This window comes from Cynara cardunculus (genome assembly GCF_001531365.2).
Source record: "Cynara cardunculus var. scolymus isolate 2C chromosome LG 1, CcrdV1, whole genome shotgun sequence".
Lineage (NCBI taxonomy): Eukaryota > Viridiplantae > Streptophyta > Magnoliopsida > Asterales > Asteraceae > Cynara > Cynara cardunculus.
The window spans coordinates 12656936-12675751 of NC_037528.1; the positions used below are offsets into that span (position 1 = coordinate 12656936).

The following is an 18816-nucleotide window of genomic DNA, read 5'->3' on the forward strand; positions in this document are numbered from 1 at the left end:
TGGGATTTCACATTCTAGTTTCAAGATCATGAAACCACAAAATGAAGAATGACTTCAAGATCAAGTAATGGAGAAAGGGATTTCACAGCTTTAGACAGGAACCAGTTTGGTTGTAAGTTCAGAACGTAGAACACGATGAAGAATGATTCTCTAACCAAAACAGAGTATGGACAAATCAATTTTGTCTGAAGCTGCTATAATTCATTGGAATCATCGTGTTGGACGAAAAATATAACAGCACTCAAATAAGCCAATAGTTCACACACACATAAATACTTCAGCATGCATTAACAAAAACTAACGCACAACAGTAGGGAAAAAAGAGTGTAAAATGGCATTGATTGACGTGAAAAGTGAAGAGACTTCTGTAAGACGACACATCAACGAATCCCCAGAAAGGCGTGTAAAGAGACGAAGAAGAGATCTTACGTTGGATTGCAAAACTCAACAGTTGCAGCCAAGTCAACAAACGGATCAAGCTTCGCCAACCACTGTGAAAAGAAGTTCCAAGTATCGTGGAGTAAGCAAACATAGATGGACAGGCAGATACGAAGCACATTTGTGGGATAAACTTTCTTGGAACGTAACACAGAAGAAGAAAGGAAAACAAGGTAACCCCAGTTACGTTCTTTCTATTTCATTTCATATTTCTTTTTATCAAGAAACCTTTACCTAATTTTCGTTCTTCTTTTTCCTACTTCCATCTGCACTTCGGATGACATGTTTCAACTGAACAGTTTATCTTGGTGAGTTCTTCTTCCCACAAAGCCTTAGGCATTAGTGTTATTCTAATCTATTCGATCATAAAGTTTACATTTTTTGTTTGATCATGACTCAGGGGCTTACGATGAAGAAGAATCAGCAGCCCGAGCGTATGATCTAGCTGCACTTAAGTACTGGGGATCATCAACTTTCACAAATTTTCCGGTATGAACCTTAACTTCAATACGTTAACATAGTATCTTTAAGGATCTAAGTGCTCATCGACCTCTAACTTTTGTGAAGGTCTTCGATTATGAGAAAGAAATTGAAATAATGCAGACTGTAACCAAGGAAGAATATCTGGCCTCTCTAAGGAGGTAATATTTCATAGAAATTATAAGATTGTAGGAAGGTCTATTGTTGTGAAGTAATGTTGTTTGTTTTTCGTTTTTCAGAAAGAGCAGTGGATTTTCAAGAGGAGTGTCGAAGTATAGAGGAGTTGCAAGGCATCATCACAATGGAAGATGGGAAGCCCGAATCGGGAGAGTTTTCGGGAACAAGTATCTCTACCTCGGCACTTATGGTAAGTCAACGAAGCAAAAATTTAGTCATAAGTAGAATTAACAAACCAAACCAAACGAGATTAGTATATCTCACCCAAGGATGGGTTTTGGGGGGGGGAGAGATATACGCATACATGATCTATACACCAAAGAGTAGAACAACGGTTTCCATGGACCCTAGTGATAGACAGAAAATAAGCCTTGTTTACTTATTGATGACAGGCTGACAGCCTCTTACTGGGTAAGAAGCGCTTACCCGATAAGAGGTGAGGTTGTTACCATACAGTCTGACCGACAAATGATGCTAACTAGGTAAGAAAATAAATACTCTCTTACTTGGTCAGTGCTTACCCACACGGCACTCTCACCCAGTTAGTGCTTACACAACCTTTGTTAGTAAACGTCCCCTAAGCCCAAAAAAGTTTTGAGAAAATATAATCATTAGCAATATTGACAACGATGGTAATTGTAGAACACCCATGAAACATTGTAACATGATCTGCAAAACAGAGTTTTTGGATGCGTTTATTAAAACAGAAATGTTGAATTACCGAATTGCTTTACAGGCACCCAAGAAGAGGCAGCTCGTGCTTATGATATTGCAGCGATCGAGTACAGAGGCGTGAACGCTGTTACCAACTTTGATTTGAGTACTTACATCAGATGGTTGAAGCCAGGAACGCAAACTCCAGCTGCCTGTCAAGAGCCACAAACACAAAGAGAATTGAAGTTTAAGCCTTTTAATAACTTTGGATTGATCGAGGAACCAGAGCCATCATTCCTCCACTATAGTAAGAATTCCATAGTTGATGAAATGAGCTTACCCCAGAAAGAAGAAGTGTCTGAAACCAAAAGTCCTCTTAGTCCAAGCACAAAATCATCTCCAACAGCACTTGGGCTACTACTTCGGTCATCCATCTTTAGAGATCTCGTTCAGAAAAACCTTAATGGTGGTGACAAAGAAGATGATGCAGAAGACATGAAGATACAACCACAGATAGTCAATGATGAAGAGTACACCGACATATATTACGAGGCTGATGATAATATCCTCCCGTTTATGATCTCCCAAAACGCAAATGCTATCAAGTTGCAAGGAGACTTCAACACCAACTATAATTTTCAAGAAAGTCCACTTGGGTCAACGTTATAGGCTCGGTGCATCTATTTGCAGAACCAAGGGGTTGCTTTGACAACTTTTCAAGCTTTTTTTTACCAGGATCAGGATAAATGAGGGGTTTTTAGTTACCTTTCACATGTAACTCCGTAAATAAATTTCCTAAAATTCGAAGAATTCTTACCAGTTACTTGCAGGAAGAATATACTGTAACTTCATCCCATGTTATATAGATCACATGAAATCTTGTTTCTGTTGATCATGTATAATTCAACCGCCTGAAACCAGTTTCTAGCATCTCTCTCTTTTTGGGAGATTTCTTTCTAGAATAATAAAATACCGCAGCATTCTGATTGGTTGCATACATAACTTGTGCCGAGTGTCAACAATATAAGCATAACAAGCAGACACAAGTTCTACAGACAAACTTGTACCCACCAAGCAAAAAAAATTGTACTTATGGGTTTAATTTTGGCTACAACTCAGAGTTAATGAGGATATCTAATGTTCTTGATTTTAAATAAATGAGCAGAAAGGAAAGCTGGAAGTACGCCTAAACATCGTGCTATCAAATAAGCATATGATTGAAATCTGTGTTTCCTAGCACTTGACCCAACTCATAAGCAGAACGTAAGGGCAACGATTCGATAGGTCTCAATAAGTCTATCCGATCTCCTGAGTCCATTGCTAAGGACAGGCTTTTGTTTCTTGAGAAGATATTCATGCAAGGACTGCAAAGCCGACACTGGTGCATGAAGGGCCCCAGGTTTGCGAAGGTTGGAAGGGGAAGTAAGGCTAGCTGATAAGTTAGCCATGATAGTTGTTAGCTGATAAGACAGTTGTTAGTTCATAAGCTAGCCGATAAATTAGTCATGTTTGAAAAAAACTAGTTGATAAGCTAGATGATAATAAAATGACCCAAAATGACATGCCTGCAGAATAACTGTTTGGAAATATATTATGTGCATAATTGAAAGAAAAGTGGAACAAAGCTCCCGGAACTTATTGAAACACAACAAGTTTATGTCTTATAGGTTTTTTCAATAAGCTCAAAAGATAAGCTAGCTTATGGTTGCCAGCATGGCCTGAGGGTCTACTTGTCTGCAGCTTAATGACTTTAATGGGACTCACAACTTACACGGTCAGCCATACATGAATGATTGGTAGTGACTTAATGATATCGAAAGTGACTTATTCAGTAAGTTTCTAGGGGGAGCTTTATGCAAAAAGCCAAGTCTTTTTCAACCTGCCCCTCCCAGTTAAAAAACACACTCCCTCCATCTAAGAAAAAACCCTTCCAAACAAAAACCTTCTCAATCTATATAGATAGATTAATCCACATAGACAGCTTTATCATACAGGACTTAATGGAAAACCAACCAAACAACTCCTAAGTCTATGTATGCCTTTTCATTCCATTGCAAATATGCCATTTTTCTTCATGACTATAACTGGTGCTACTTCTTATTGTTTGGCCTTAATGGAACACGATAACACTATCATCGCTTCTGTTGATCTTACTCGGTGTTGCATACAGATGTGTACATAGAGAAGCAGATAGCAAGCAAAACTTAACCTCAGGCACATAAAACACAGAAAAAGGCAGTCAATCAAACGCATTGCAAAAAGAAGAGACTGATATTTCTATCCAATTTTACTCAATTCCCAGTAAATGGAAGGAGAAACTAGAGCTGAAATCTCAACTATGAAGAAAGAAAATATATCTAAAACAAGCCAACATATTGCTTAGACTCACTGAGGCAAGGTACGGGCCTTGAACCATTTCATCGTACAGTAATACAGTGATGAATCTTTGCAACTGTTAAAACTCCTCCTTTTACACTTCAAAACTGCTTCCTTTTGTTACTGAATAGCTTGTCTCTCTGCAGATAAGCATATAAGAGAACAAAGAATATTCCTATCGACATGGAAAACGATGCCCATGGAAATGGTGGGTCTTCAAAGCAAACAAGCGATGCCTCCAGGTCTTGAGATGCATGATATACGATAGAGTGGATTGCATACAGATCATGATCAGAAGATCTCAAGTAATATAAAGCCATTTCAAAGTCCAAATGTGACAAAGAAGAAACCACCTTATCCAGCTTGTATTTAAACAAGTTCCATCTTTGTATGAACTCAGGAAGTTCATTGTGTGGCAGAAGCTTTCTCTCGCCACCATGGGCGGCTATGGATTCAAGAACATCAAGTGCACTTGTGATGGTGTAGTTCAAAGATGTCAATAGAACATTCCTCCTAGTTGCATCTTTCTGTATGAAAGACAATGAAGAAAGTTCTGAAAACGGACCAAATGGGGTGTGCCCAACACTCCAAGTATAATCCACCAGGGTGCTATTATGCTGTGGGCTCCAAACCAAATGGGTTGGTGACACTCCCCACATACTCTGCAAGATTGAACCCACAAGCGGCCTTTCAAGTTCCCGAGTTTGTGTAAACACATGACGGCCGTTGCAACTATAATCACTCACAGTCTGTGTGTTCTTAGTCCTAACCGCAATTACCATATCCTTGAATGCAACAGACTGATGGTACCGATCGAGCAGCAAAATGGTATTCACCTCTAAGTCAAAGATATAAACAGGAAGAACCCTCCCAAAATCTTCTTCCGGAAGTTTCGCCAACCTCCTAATCTCATCTTGGGACTCCGATAACGTCTGATGAAGGCGTTTAGAATCTAAATACTCGCTAACAATCAAGGTATAATTATCGAACAAGTATCTAGATGTATAGGATGTGACTGAGAGTGAAATGGCAAAAGAACAAATGGAACATTCAGCCAAATCAACATCATATGTCTTGAACTTCAATGACTGATCTTTAAACAACAACTCGCCATCATGAGCTTCATCCATGAAGTTTTTTTCGATCACATTAAAATCTAGACCTTTAGGATCCTTATCAGGGCCATGAATATGTATAAACTGAACAATCAATGAATTCTCAAAAGGAACAGGAATTCTTAAAGAGGGTACAAGAAGTACTTTATAGGCGCTCCAAATCAAAGAAGCCATATCAGCAAGTAAAGCTTTTTGAGACTTGGGTCGACCATGCAATGCTGTCAATGGATGAAACTCTCCTCTTGGCAAAACTCCGTCACCAGATAACGCAGGGCCGTAATCAACAGGTCCTGCACTCAAATCCATCCACAAGTACCTACCTTTTCCGGTCCAGATGCTGCCGGAGCATTTGGTAACACCAAGAGATGAATCACCAGTATCAGTGTATTTATAAGCATAGGGCTTCGATTGAGTCCCTAAATTGAGCAAGTAGATGTAAACCCCTTGAAGAGGTTTTTCCCTTTCAAAATCCTGTTTGATAATCGAATCGATCGAATCGTGAGAAATCGAAATCAAATTGGATCTGAGAGGCGATGGAGATGTTGCGATTTCTGATTTTATTTTATCTGAGAGCTTGACGGAGAGGGAAGAGGATGAGAGGGAGACGTCAAGGGAGGGAGAGTGAGTGAGAGCGAGACGGTGGTTGGTGTTGGTGAGAAAAGGGGTGATGACATGGAAGTGATCGGAGGAGACGGCGGCGGAGAGGAAGGAGAAGAGGAGGGAAGGGGATGTGGAGGGGAAAGAGGAGGAAGGACCGACGAGTTTGACGTAGATGGGGACGGATATTTGGAGGGAGAGGAGGGCGGAGGTGGTTGGTGGAGGTCGGAGATTGGAGGAGAGGGACTTTTTCAGGGGGGAAGAGAGAAGGAGGAAGGTGTCGTTAGTGGCCTGTGGATCGAGACGGGATTGTTGAGATAGGAAGGAGTCTAAGCCTATGATTGGGATGGAAGTGGTGGAAGTAGTCAGGAGGAGGAAGACGGTGGTGATGACGACGGAGACGGCGGTGGTGGTGGTGGTCATTTTCGTTGTGAAATTGGGAGAGTCCGTTGAGAGTGGAAGGAAGTCAAAACTTGGCCATCTCCGTTTTGATGGTAGAGCGTCTCAACTCTCAGCAGCTCCATCTAAAACGAATTTTGAGTTTCTTTTATTTTTTTCATTTTCTTTTTGAAATTTTTTTAGAAAAATCTTACAAAGTTTCTGATTTAAATGATTAAGAGTATTTAACTAAACACTTATTCAGGTAAGCGTTTATCGAAAAAATTCAACATTGTTGTTTACTTATTACGTAAGATTTTAGTCCACAAAAATGGTATCATGTACAACAATTTATCCGATAGGAAGGTTTTAATGTAAAAAGAAAACCTAAATCAATTTTACCATTCTCAAATCCTACGTCATTCAAATCCCTCCCCCTCGTCATCCACTCTCTATCACCGTATTGGACGGTTGTATCGATCTCTCTCTTTTTGATTCGTTTTCTCGGTTCTCTTTTTTTTTTTTTTTTTGTCTACACAAGGTCTATTAAATTGTTTTAAAAATTGAATCACAAAAAAGGAGATTAATGAATTAGACCAACATCAACTATGGGTGGTATGCAATGGAGGACTTACATGAAAGGTCAACTTTTAAGCAACTTAGGTACAAAAAAATTGTTTTTTATGCTTATATATTTAATTCCTCTGACCATTTACCACGGTTTTCTCTAATGTACCAATCTCTTTTGAAGAAAACCTCCAATTTCTCGCTTTGACAGTTCTCCTCCTTCCATGTTGTAAACTAACCGAATGTTCAACGAATCGTTCGTGAATCATTCAGTTGGAAGTTCGTTCATGTTCGTTTATTTAATAAATGAACGAATATGAACAAATTTTTTTTTATTTCGTTTAGTTAAATGAACGAACATGAACACTTTTTTTTTCGTTTAGTTAAACGAACGAACATGAACAAGAGTTTTCGTTCGTTCATTTATGTTGGTGAAGATTCGTTCATTTACGTTCGTTTATACATTAAATTTACTATATAATCTTTTATTTATTTAGTTTGAATTCAAATAACATTTATTTAAGTTTTAACTTTTTATAATTTATTTAGATTTAAATTTTATCATCATTTTGTCTTATTTGAAATGTTTACCTTTTCACTATTCGTTTATGTCCGTTTAGGCTTGTTCGTTTAGCCCGTTCGTTTAGCATGTTAATGAACGAACATAAACGAACACGAACACACCTGATTTCTAAACGAACGAACACGAACACAAAAAAATTTGTTCGTTTACTGTTCATGTTCGTTCGGTTAAGTTAAACGAACAAACATGAACAAGCCTTTGTTCGTATTCGTTCGGTTTGTTTACAGCCCTACTTGCACATCGATATCCAACATTAGTTGTTCGATTCTAAATCTTTGTTAAATATATCTCAATTTTATGTTATTTTAGTTTAAAGATAAATCAATTCATGTATTGTTAATTTTTCTACATGCTCAAACCAATTCATCTATGAGAAAATTATATAAAATAACAATATAATTTATATTTGGTTAACCGAAATGGTAAAAACAATAATCAAAAGTAACGTATTTATTCGGTTAACCGAACCGTTTAACTTGCAAACCGTTTAGGTTCAAATGAGTTATTGGTTTCAGATTTTTTATATCCCTAAGTCACTAGTCACCTAAAGTTTTTGGATTCGTCACTAAAAGTATGGAGAACCAACAACAATGGGGCGGCACGGCCGCACGGGGGTTGAAATGGCCTAGGGTTCTTTTTACATTAAAGTCTTCTTGGCTTATTTCATACAGTTTTTTGGGTTAAAATGATATAATTAACCAATTTTAAAAGTTTAGTGGTTTATTTAGTAAAATATCTTTGGCTTGTAATGTTACAAGGATCTACAACATGTATACTATATTTTCTCCATCTTCTAAATTTAGATATATCTTCATTAATTTTCATTTCTTTCTCTATTTTAGAGGAGACTTTAATACAGTTATTGAAGCAAAAAAAAAAAAATCTAAGGGGATGTTTAGGATTGCTTATTTGAAACAACTTATGCTTTTCTATAAAAGCACTTGTCAAGTCATTATAAGTCAGAAGACTTTAATTTCTTCAAAAACTCCTTATTACCGGTTTGGCACCGATATAAGTTGTTTATCCAAACACTCTAAAGTGATTGTTACCGATGTCACACCGGAATAAGTCAATAAGTTGTTTTTTTTATAAGCAATCCCAAACACCCCCTAAAATCTCCAAAAAATTTAAAATAACATAATAGTTGGAGATGATACGCCTTTTTACATTTGAATTAACTATCATGTTATTATTTAAAATAGCTGCTTAGCCATCAGAGTCATCGGCATCACCAGAAGTTGATGGGCACCAAAATTTGGAACCAGTGATCTGGTCAGTCGATGAGCCAGAAGAGACAGCATTGCTGAAATCCCGAAAACGTAATACACCCTCTTCTTGATTGTAACCAGCAGTAACAATACGAAAACCATCTGCAGCCAAACCAGAACAGCCAGCATTGTCTAAAGGTGATGAAATCAGAATATTTGTTTGGTTACCGTTGTCCGCCTGCCAGATATTAACATTTGGATCTTTAGGACCTCCGGTTACTATTTTGTACGGGTCCATGTGCAAATGGGTCACCGGACCTATATGCCCATCTAGTTCAGCCATTGGACATGCTTCCGTGGTCCCTGTGCTTCTCCTGATGTCCCAAAGCATGGCTCTACACGAAGTAAATAGAAATATCACAACCCATTTGCAAATAGTAAGCAGATATATTTTCCGAGATATCATGCAATAAAAACGACTCCCACTATCCCATGATAATTGTTGTGACCATGTTTGGCTACCATAAGCAAGCTTATTTTTTGAGCTTATTGAAAAAAGACCTGTTTGAAACCGGTCTTAAGCTAGCTTTTTGAAAAGCTACTTCAGGTAGCGTTTCAATAAGCTTTAGTTTTTTTTTCCAATTATGCCCTTCATATCTTTCCTATTATCTTTTAACGTGACCTTTTAGGTCATTTTACATTGTCCTCTAGCTAATCTCCTAATTTTTACCAAACATAGGACATAACTAGCTTATCAACCAATAATAAAGGTAGCTTATTAGCCAAGAACGAGCTTATCAGCCAATTATAAGGTAGCTTATTAGCCAAGAACGAGCTGATCAACTAGTTTGCTAAACATAGCCTATATTTCAAGATGACTAAAGCATTCGAATATGACAAAATGGAAGAACACTTGCATACCACAATCAATAACATAACAGAAGTTGTATTCATGATAATGGACAATTAGGTAATATACCACGATCAATAGCATAACAAAAGTTGTAACGATGATAATGGGCAATTAGGTAATTAAATGTTGAAATTTATTTTGCCAAAAATAAAATATTGCATCTCAAAATAAACATTGTTGCAAATTCCATGGGACAGGTAGAGTGCATGAATGTCCATAAATAAAGGCCAGTTTTAATATCTTGGATGAGTTTTACCTGCCAAGTCCACCGGTGCATGCTAAAAAATTTGAGGGCATAATGTCAAATGAGTACAGTTTTCCTTGGTGAGTTGATGTCCTGAAGACTCTTTTCATGGTCCTCAAGTCAACAGCTTCAATAGAAGAACCAGCAGCTATATATATCAACGAATCATGGCACTTCATGCCCACCGGCACACCGGAGACGGAGGTCGTGCCCACACAGCTAGAATTACGATCAGAAGCTGATATAGAGGCGTCCCATACCCTAACCTATTTTTATTTAAATTGTTAGAAAACTTGCAATGTACGTTCACAAGCTCTTTAAAAAATAAAAAGAACAGTGTGTTAACTAAGCAAGTAATGTCTATAAACAGTTTTTATAAGCCACCATCGATTCAATCCATAAGAGTCTAGAGACCAGATAATAAGAGACGGTCTCTAACAAATAGAGTGTTGACGTATTAAACCAAACCAAACCAACCATGACTCCAGTTACTACTTGCAAGATGATCATTCATTTCAAGAAACAAAAAGAGAATCAAAAGAACATAGAGAGGTCATCCTGATAGGGCATAACAGATATCAGATTATAAAAACCTACAGGTAAGACAATTTAATTTTTGATGTAGTCGTCAAACATCTTTTCTGAGGATAACTAAGGGGCCGTTTACCAAACTCTTACCCGGGTAAGTGCTTACCGGCAAAATTCAAGACTATCACTTACCGGGTAAGATTTTAGTCCACCAAAACGGTATTGTATGCAACAATTTACCCGGTAAGCGCTAACCATGGTAAGAGTCATCGCCCTCACTTACCGGGTAAGACTCTCGGTCCTTGCCTTCGCTCTTGCCGGGTAAGATTCTTGGTCCTTTGCATATTCATCCGATAAGGTAATGTGACTTGGTAAGCGCTTACCCTGGTAACCATTGGTAAAAAGCCCCCAAGTGCAAAAGAATTTGGAAGAATATAATTTTAAAAGCCAGGCTTTATTGCACATTTGGTCCATTCAGACCAAACTGCTGCAAGATTACATAGAAAAATCAGAATCCCAAATATCATACGATTCAACAAGAATATGCCTAATTGACACTACCGAGGACAGTTCATGACAAAAGCTACCAAGTCGTAACTGAAATGGGAAGTGATGAAAATAACATGGTTTGAAGGAATGACAATACCTTGGAATCTTTGGACATGCTCACTATAAGGGAAGCCCTATGCCTGGATATGGATACAAAAAAAGGAATATGTGCAAATGAGTAAGCATGCATCCATCGATCAATCCACATAGACAGACACACATATACACAGAGAATCAGACACGGACACACACACAGAGACACTCCGGCCACAAACCTCCCCCCAAGGGCACACCACACACATGCATAATATACATGCAGTTGCATTGACGGATCGACCTCCTAGTAGTTTTTCCAGTGACCTCATCATTTGATATGTCGATAAAATCGGAAATAGATTAAGAATTCGATACTCCCTCCGTCCCAGAGAAAAGTTGACCCTTGACATGTTTATTAATAAAATATTTGACCAATGGTCTAATGTCTAAAACGCCCTGTAATAAGAACAAAAAAGGAACTTGTGGACTAAAATCAAAGTTGCTAATTTTAAGTAACGATTACTAACGGGCAAAAGGGTAAAATAGGATTTAACACTCACCAAAAAATGCATTTTTTGGGACAACCGAAAAGGAAAGGTGTTATTTTTTTTTAAAATGAATTAGTTCCTACTACTTGAAATCAGTCAACTAGAAGAATGGTGCCCATAAATGAAATGCCAGAAAATCAAAGTAAAATACACTCTAAAAGATATCCAAAGCCAGAAGTATCACATATATTTTTCACTTACATGAGTTTTTTCAGTACTTCCATGAGACATCTAAACTACAGATTAGACCACCACGCTTCCAAATTACAGGAGCCAAGTTAGGAGCCTAGAAAGCAAGATACATATAAGGATTTTGAGCTCACCCCTTAAGTAAATAGTATCTTTTTAGGGGGTAAGGAACACAAGGACCAATGTGGGTATGGGACATTTCATTTCTTTGCTAGATCAGGCAAATTGTTGTACCCATACTCATATGCTATTCATTGTGAGGGAAGCCTTAAACTCCTTTCCCCTGTATGTGTGTGCCTTCTGTGTCTGAACAGAATTACATGTGAAGATGATTTATACCCTGTAACAGACATCAGCACTATAGGTTTCTCATGCCCATAAAGTGTGCCCTTCAAAGCATGTTGACCACGCTTTCCGCTTGAGCTCAGTGACCAAAGGCGAACCGTACTGTCTTCACCTCCACTGGCAAAAACTTTTCCAGTTCCATCTCCTAACAATTTATCAGAAAGGATGGTAACTGGACCATTGTGACCTCTAAAACATCGCTGGCAACTTCCCTGGAATCAGCATTAGTAACAAACTTCACTAATCAACCAAGGATATGTAACAACAAAATGCTATAGCTTAAAATGCATTAAATGCTACAGAGCACATTCATGGTTCCATCTGTTTTGGAAGATGCATCACAAGCATGGCTTCAAGGTCTAATGAATGAAAGTGAATCCCATAAAGGTTATCATCCATACCTTCCACCATAGCCGAATAGAGTGATCGCAGCTTGAGGTGACTAAAACATTTTCATTTATTTGTGCCTCATTCCGAAATAAAGATGTTTCTTTCAGAGGAAATAATCTGCATGCAAAAGGCCTTTGTCAACCATAACTAGTTAGCTAATGATTAACCACAGGCTGGAACAAAGCATGTGTGCCACTAGCAATTATTACCAATTGGATATATATGTATATAGTTATCTAATTGATTCCATCCTTCCAAAAACATGTATGAGTGTGTATAACTATATATGCATATATATCCAATGATCAACCACAGCTTAGAGCTAAGCATGTGTGCCACCAGCAAGGGTGAAATCAATTAACATCTGAAGTATATGAAGAAGAAAACACTTCCAGTAATAAAAGCAACAATAGATTCACAAAACAAGACCAATATATGAAAATGTTAAGTTTATATCTAATATCAAGTTAACAGAAATTTCTTCATCACGGTATAGTCTATTCACTATATGCTTTATGAAATGATACCGGCACTTTCCATGATATGGTTAATGGTATCCTGTCTTGCCTTCTTTCTGCTTAACAATCACATTTATAAAAATAAACTGATATACACACATGTCAAGTTGTATGCTTACACCGTCTCACATGTTTGTTATAATGACCTTTCTACACAAAGGTCAAGCTTAAAAAATCGAACAAGATACCTCATAGAGAATAAATAACTTTGAAGTATCACCTCATGCTAGTAATCCTCGCACGATGATCATTAAGTGGGGCAAAGACAACTTTTCCTTCTAAAAGTTTATCGATATCCAAAATCTGTATAAGTGGACCCTGAAAGTTTGTAACAAAAAAGAAACAAGTGACAAGGCTTGAAGATAAGAACAGGTTATGGTGATGCCAATATAAATACTTAAAAAGCAAAAATAAAGAACCCTTTTTTCCTTGAGATAATCGAAGTAAGAAGAATCCAGTAAGCTAAAATATATTTACAAGTAAAACTGAAGCTGAAGCAATCAACCTAAAGCATAATTTAGAAGGCAAAAAAGCAGACTGCTAGAAAGTAGGCTTCTGCAGAATAGCAATAACCTCATGTCTTATCAACTAAAAATTATCACATTTTCTCAAGTGATACATTCCGTCAACAAGCCAGTGAACAGTGTGTGCTTCTTTAAATGTAGGTATTTGGAAGAATAGTATGGATCACTTTTGACTTGAAATGTCTATCTCACTTGGAAGGCTATCAAATTCTTACAATATCCTGTCAGCCCCTTCAACTGCCTCCAGGATGAAAGTTTTGTTGAGCGGAGTATCTGATATACCCAATTAAACATCATAAATTTTTTGTGGAAAATGCCACAGACAAAATTTAGTCCGAGTTTTGTCTCTGATTATGATTTGGAGTAGAGCCAGAAACAGTGTCTCAGTTATACGCTCATGGAACCAGTTCAGAAGAGCAGTGGATTTTTTTCCTTCTTTCTTTATCCCAGTTGGGGAACAAAGACATGCCTAACTAATTTTATGGCAATTCAGTTTAATAACAGAAAATCTTCATAGTTGCTACAATGTCAAAAATAAGCTGGCCCTGACGATCTGATAATGCTCGACATAAAAGGAACCAACGTTAACTGCATATATGTGGACCACAAGAAATTATTTTTCGTCTTTTAGTAATCCTTCTTACACTTGAAATATGTTCTATACATCCAGAATTATTCCAGATAGAATTTAAAACCCCACATATTGATCAGAAACGAAAAGGATGCTGACACTAAGATTGAAATATAACTATAAATACCCTAATCGAGATTGGAACTGCTAGTGCTCCACATTCTAGGGGAAATATATTCAGTTATTGTTATTTAGCTGAATGGTGAAATGCTCACAGGGTAACACATGAGAATACATTTTGAACTGTGCAACCATGTTGTAATAAATAGTGCACTTGTCCAAGAACCTGCGTAAGCAAGACAATAACTAACAGTGACAGTTTCTCTAACAAGTACATGGGGAAAATGTCAGCTTAGAACCCTATGTATTCCCAAGCTCCAACAAGATTAATGTGCACATGGATATGCAATCACGTATAAACAATGTATTGTGATGATACTATCTAAGCACTATACCCTAACTGTTGTGCAATATCACTGCCAGAATAACACCATAAAAGAGTTATTTATTACATACCTGAGAAAAAATTATAGAATCCTTGCTAAATAAAAGGTCACTGGATTTTGCCCCAATGTATACGTCACAAACTAGAGGGTCAAAAAACTTAAACTGCTGCAAAGCTCTGTATCGTGCCATATATGCTTCTCTTACACCTGATGTTTGTGAAATGATATAGGCTTCCTGCTGTGGCCACCGCTCCCTTCAATTAGCAGTATAAAATTTCATTTAGCACCACTATTATAACATACAGATAAAAACCACAACCCCAGTCCATGCCTTCACTATCAAGTCTCACATATAGAAGAAAATGATCAGAAAGACAGGATACAATAAATAAAAGCAAGTTTGTGAGCCTATAAATAGAGTCAGGGTTCATATTCTCTTTGTCTTGCTCGGATTTGTTTTCCCACCAACCAAACAGTACTGGTTATTCTACAAATAATATCTTGTGATAAATATCAATCTATTAACATTCAAGCGCCTCAAATTGCAGTGCAATTTTTGAAGATATTAGAATTAGGGAGCATCAGGGTTACATGTAACTGAGAGGATGATCTTGAGAACATCACACTCTACTTTCTGAAAAGAAGCTACATTAAAATCTTCACTTTCAAGCTAGAATTTAGAAAGATGTAGATTTAACATAGATTTTGTAGAATTTTAACATCTATTTCAATCTATTGCAGTAGTTGCATGTTAATTATGAAGTTGAAAAGCAGCTAACACCATTAGACATTTAACATATCTACTTTTTCACTGTCTCTTATCTTTCATAATCGATGAGGCTCTTGTTTAATAATATATAACGAAGTGCTACATGTAAGAGGAGGCGCCATAAAAGCACTAAAAACGATCGCGAGAATAGAACCTGAACAAACGTCGCCAAATGGAATCAGAAGAAACGACGCGATTGAGAAATTTGCAGGAGATGGCCATGTTAGAGAGGTCTTGAAGGGTGAGGTGGCTTGCGCAATGGACCAGCGAGTCCATATCCATATCCGTAACCTTCGTCGTTGAATCATGGTTTGTCGATGTGGATGGTAAGGGATGATTACACGCCATTAAATTCCGATTCTTTCTTTTATTCTCTTGATTCTTCTCCGAAGAGATTGATATTCGATAAACCCAGGAAGCCCCAAAATCCCAATTCGTAGGGTTTATGCAGAATGAATCAGTGTAAGAGATGCATCAAAGACATAACCGGAAATGTGAAACCGTTGGGGAATTTTAAAGGGGAAGTAGTTGGTCGGTTTAAAAAAACAAAGTGTAATGACAAATAAGGGTACGTTTACCTAATTAAATTCACATATGATTTAGGGGCTGTTTGTTTCCCTCTCAATGGTGACATTAAGAGGCAGCCTCTTCATCGGTCAGAGGTTAGGACCGTTTAGCAAAAAAAAAAAAAACCTCTTAACGGTTACATATGACTCTTAACCATTTTGAGGGTATTACTCCACTCAACTATTCGGGGGCTGTTTTTTTTCATCTTTGCCCTCTTCTCACGCATCCCCCTGATCGCTTCCATTCTTCTTCCCCCTTCCATTCCCGATCGCTGCACAGCCCATCCTCTTTAATCGGGGCCGTCGTTCCTTTCCTCCAAGAATAAAATCGAGGGTTCATAGTGGYCGTCGTTCCTTTCCCCCTTCTTGTTGGTCACCGGAACAGTCGATCGAAGCTGGCGACGGAGGGAAGGCAGAGGCGGAAGACTGGCGACGGAGGGGGATGGCAGAGGCGGAAGGCTGGCGACGGAGGGAAGGCAGAGGCGGAAGGCTGGCGACGGAGAGGGATGGCAGAGGCGGAAGGCCTGAGCGGTGACGACGACCAAACCAGGCTTCAACTCCGACGACGACCAAACCAGGCTTCAACTCCGACGACGACCAAACCAGGCTTCAACTCCGACGACGACCAAACCAGGCTTCCAGTTTGCTTCAATGTGATTTTTGGATTTGTTCCCTCTTTGTTTCCTTGAAGTCTAAATTCATCCGTGTTTTGTTATATGATTGATTTCTCGATCTGGGTGTTCGTCATTTAGGGTTTGTTTTAGGCTCTTGATGAAGGATTTGATGTTATGGATTGCAGTTGAAATCAAGTAGGGTGTTTGATGATCAATTCCATGTTCTGTGTTACAATTTTTCTCTAGAAAAACTTAAACCCATTTTGGGGTTTCGGACTTCCAATTCATTCAGTACTAAATCAGGGTTAAAATGGTAATTTGTTGTCATTCAAAAACCAGTTACCAAAGAACATTATTTCATTCAGCACTTAATCATTCTGACTCTCATAACCATTCTGACCACTTAAACATTCTGCACCAAACCATTCAACAACTGCCAAACAGCCCCTTACTTATTTTATAACATGTTGTCCACCAAAACGACATCGTATATAACAATTTATTCAATAATCGTTAATCATGATAAGAGTTGTCGTTCTCACTTACAGGATAAGACTTTCGGTCCTTATCTTCGATTTTACCGGGTAAGATTTTTGGTCATTGTCATATATCTGATAAGATAACATAGCTTGATAAGTCTTGCCTAAGTAAGCGTTTGGTAAACGAACTCTTACTACGTGTGTTAGAGAGTGTATTAAGTTTGAGGTGTCAAAAGCCGTAATTGAGAATGAAAATTAAAAGAAAGTAGTTGGTTTTATCTATACTATATTATAAACATTTAATAAAAACTCTTAAAAGTCGTTTTTTATACGTTAAGTATTGAATATTGATGCATATTACTTAAAATTCAATATTACAAGTAAATTATGCATAAGTACAACTTATTAAAACTTCATGTTTGAATTCGTGTAACCAAATGTGGATAAACATAATCAAATAGAGGATAAACATCTCGTTTTAAAATATCAAAAATCTAATATATAAATAAGATAATTATCGAGTTCAAACAAAATAATTAATTATTATCTTTGTAATAAAATTTATATTATTAAACCAAATATAAATTACTTCGTTATTAAACCTAAATTAAATTATAATAAAAAAAATTGAATTAAAAAAATACATAAAAAATATGAATTTTAAATAGTTAACTTGATACAAATATCGATATATTTTTGTCAAAATTTTAAGATATTTCAAATTTATATTTTATTCAAAAATAAAAACATCATCGTTTTTTCAAAATCATAAGACCGTGCTATAACATCGACTGAGATAAAGAATAAAATGAAATATTAAAATCAAAATTTATCTTGCTGCATTGCGCGAATACCCTTCTAGTATAATATAATGTGTCCATTTAACTAAATCTAAATTTTCATTCAATCAATTTTTCATTCTGGTTGAACTGGTGAAATGAAAACTCATTCTTATTTTTATTCTCTGTCATTTTTATTTTCATTTTCATGTTCCATGAAACTTTGGATATTCATAGATACTCTTATTATTCTCGATAAAACAGCTCAGTAACAAATCACTTCTTTCAAAACATGCCCCATCCGTTCCACTGGAAACAATCCAATTAGTTATATGGGTGGAAAAACATTAGACATTTCGTCTTCTAAAACCAACACTTTTGATGTTATTTGACGTCCAATAATTCATATAGCCTATCATGTACCTATACCCCCCCAAGATCGATAAATCTTTTGGACCTTATTAACCCAAGAGATACGACTTTGCACTATAGTTAGTTTTGCATCAAATAAGAATGTCCAAGGAATTCCAAGAATTATTGCGATACATTTGAACCAAACAGCCCCTTACAAACTCAACAACCAATTTTTATAAAAATATAAAACAATAAGTGTGAAAATACAATTATTACATGGTGTTTTATCTTGTTTTAGTCTTTCACGTTTCACATATAAATCAACATTGTATAAATATTGCATTTTTACTCATCCAAAAATTTTTTTTATTAACCTGCATATCCAACCCGATATGCAAGCCGACTAATCCCATGGCGCTTTGCAAATAACTCGGAGTCACTGCATTTGAACCTCCGTGACCACAAGGGGATTTTTATTCCTTCTTAGATTTGAACCTGATACCTCCTGATACTTTTGACCTTTGGAGTCAAACTCAAACCAATCAGACACCACCCTTGTGGTTTACTCATCCAAATTATTAGGTCTGTAAAAAAGAATCTTAAAATAATTAATGGGTAACATTCAAATGATATAATCCAATTATGTTAGTCTTGAAAGTCGTAACTCGTTTAAAATATTTGTAACACATAATTCATCCATAAGGTAGTATTTGGTACGCAGATTGGATGGGACAGTACAGGACGGTACGGGACAAGGGACAAGACAGGACTAATTGTCTATTCTATGTTTGATACGACTAGGACATGACAAAACAAAACTA

At 37.0% G+C, this 18816-nt stretch overlaps 3 protein-coding genes across 4 annotated transcripts; 1 reads left to right on the plus strand and 2 right to left on the minus strand.

Moving 5' to 3' along the window:
• Positions 1 to 331: 331 nt before the first annotated feature.
• On the plus strand, positions 332 to 3566 carry LOC112512003 (AP2-like ethylene-responsive transcription factor At1g16060). Its single transcript, XM_025117815.1, has 6 exons — positions 332 to 611; positions 738 to 746; positions 839 to 927; positions 1006 to 1079; positions 1158 to 1285; positions 1832 to 3566. The coding sequence occupies exons 1-6, from the start codon at positions 332 to 334 to the stop codon at positions 2416 to 2418; spliced, it is 1167 nt and encodes a 388-aa protein (XP_024973583.1). The 3' UTR covers positions 2419 to 3566.
• Positions 3567 to 4001: 435 nt separating this feature from the next.
• LOC112501755 lies at positions 4002 to 6327 on the minus strand. The gene has a single exon (XM_025105472.1). It carries the CDS (start codon positions 6258 to 6260, stop codon positions 4227 to 4229), a length of 2034 nt encoding a protein of 677 aa, XP_024961240.1. The 5' UTR covers positions 6261 to 6327; the 3' UTR covers positions 4002 to 4226.
• Positions 6328 to 8474: 2147 nt separating this feature from the next.
• Positions 8475 to 15692, minus strand: LOC112508590 (uncharacterized WD repeat-containing protein alr3466-like). 2 transcript variants are annotated; one of them, XM_025113269.1, is made up of 8 exons: positions 15358 to 15692; positions 14505 to 14688; positions 13054 to 13151; positions 12327 to 12432; positions 11920 to 12137; positions 10905 to 10947; positions 9743 to 9996; positions 8475 to 8968 (listed from the first exon to the last, which is right to left on the minus strand). In XM_025113269.1, exons 1-8 carry the CDS (start codon positions 15549 to 15551, stop codon positions 8572 to 8574), a joined length of 1494 nt encoding a protein of 497 aa, XP_024969037.1. In that variant the 5' UTR covers positions 15552 to 15692; the 3' UTR covers positions 8475 to 8571. The 2 variants fall into 2 exon arrangements, with proteins under 2 accessions (XP_024969037.1, XP_024969030.1); XM_025113262.1 differs by having other exon boundaries at positions 12327 to 12447.
• Between the last annotated feature and the right edge of the window lie 3124 nt (positions 15693 to 18816).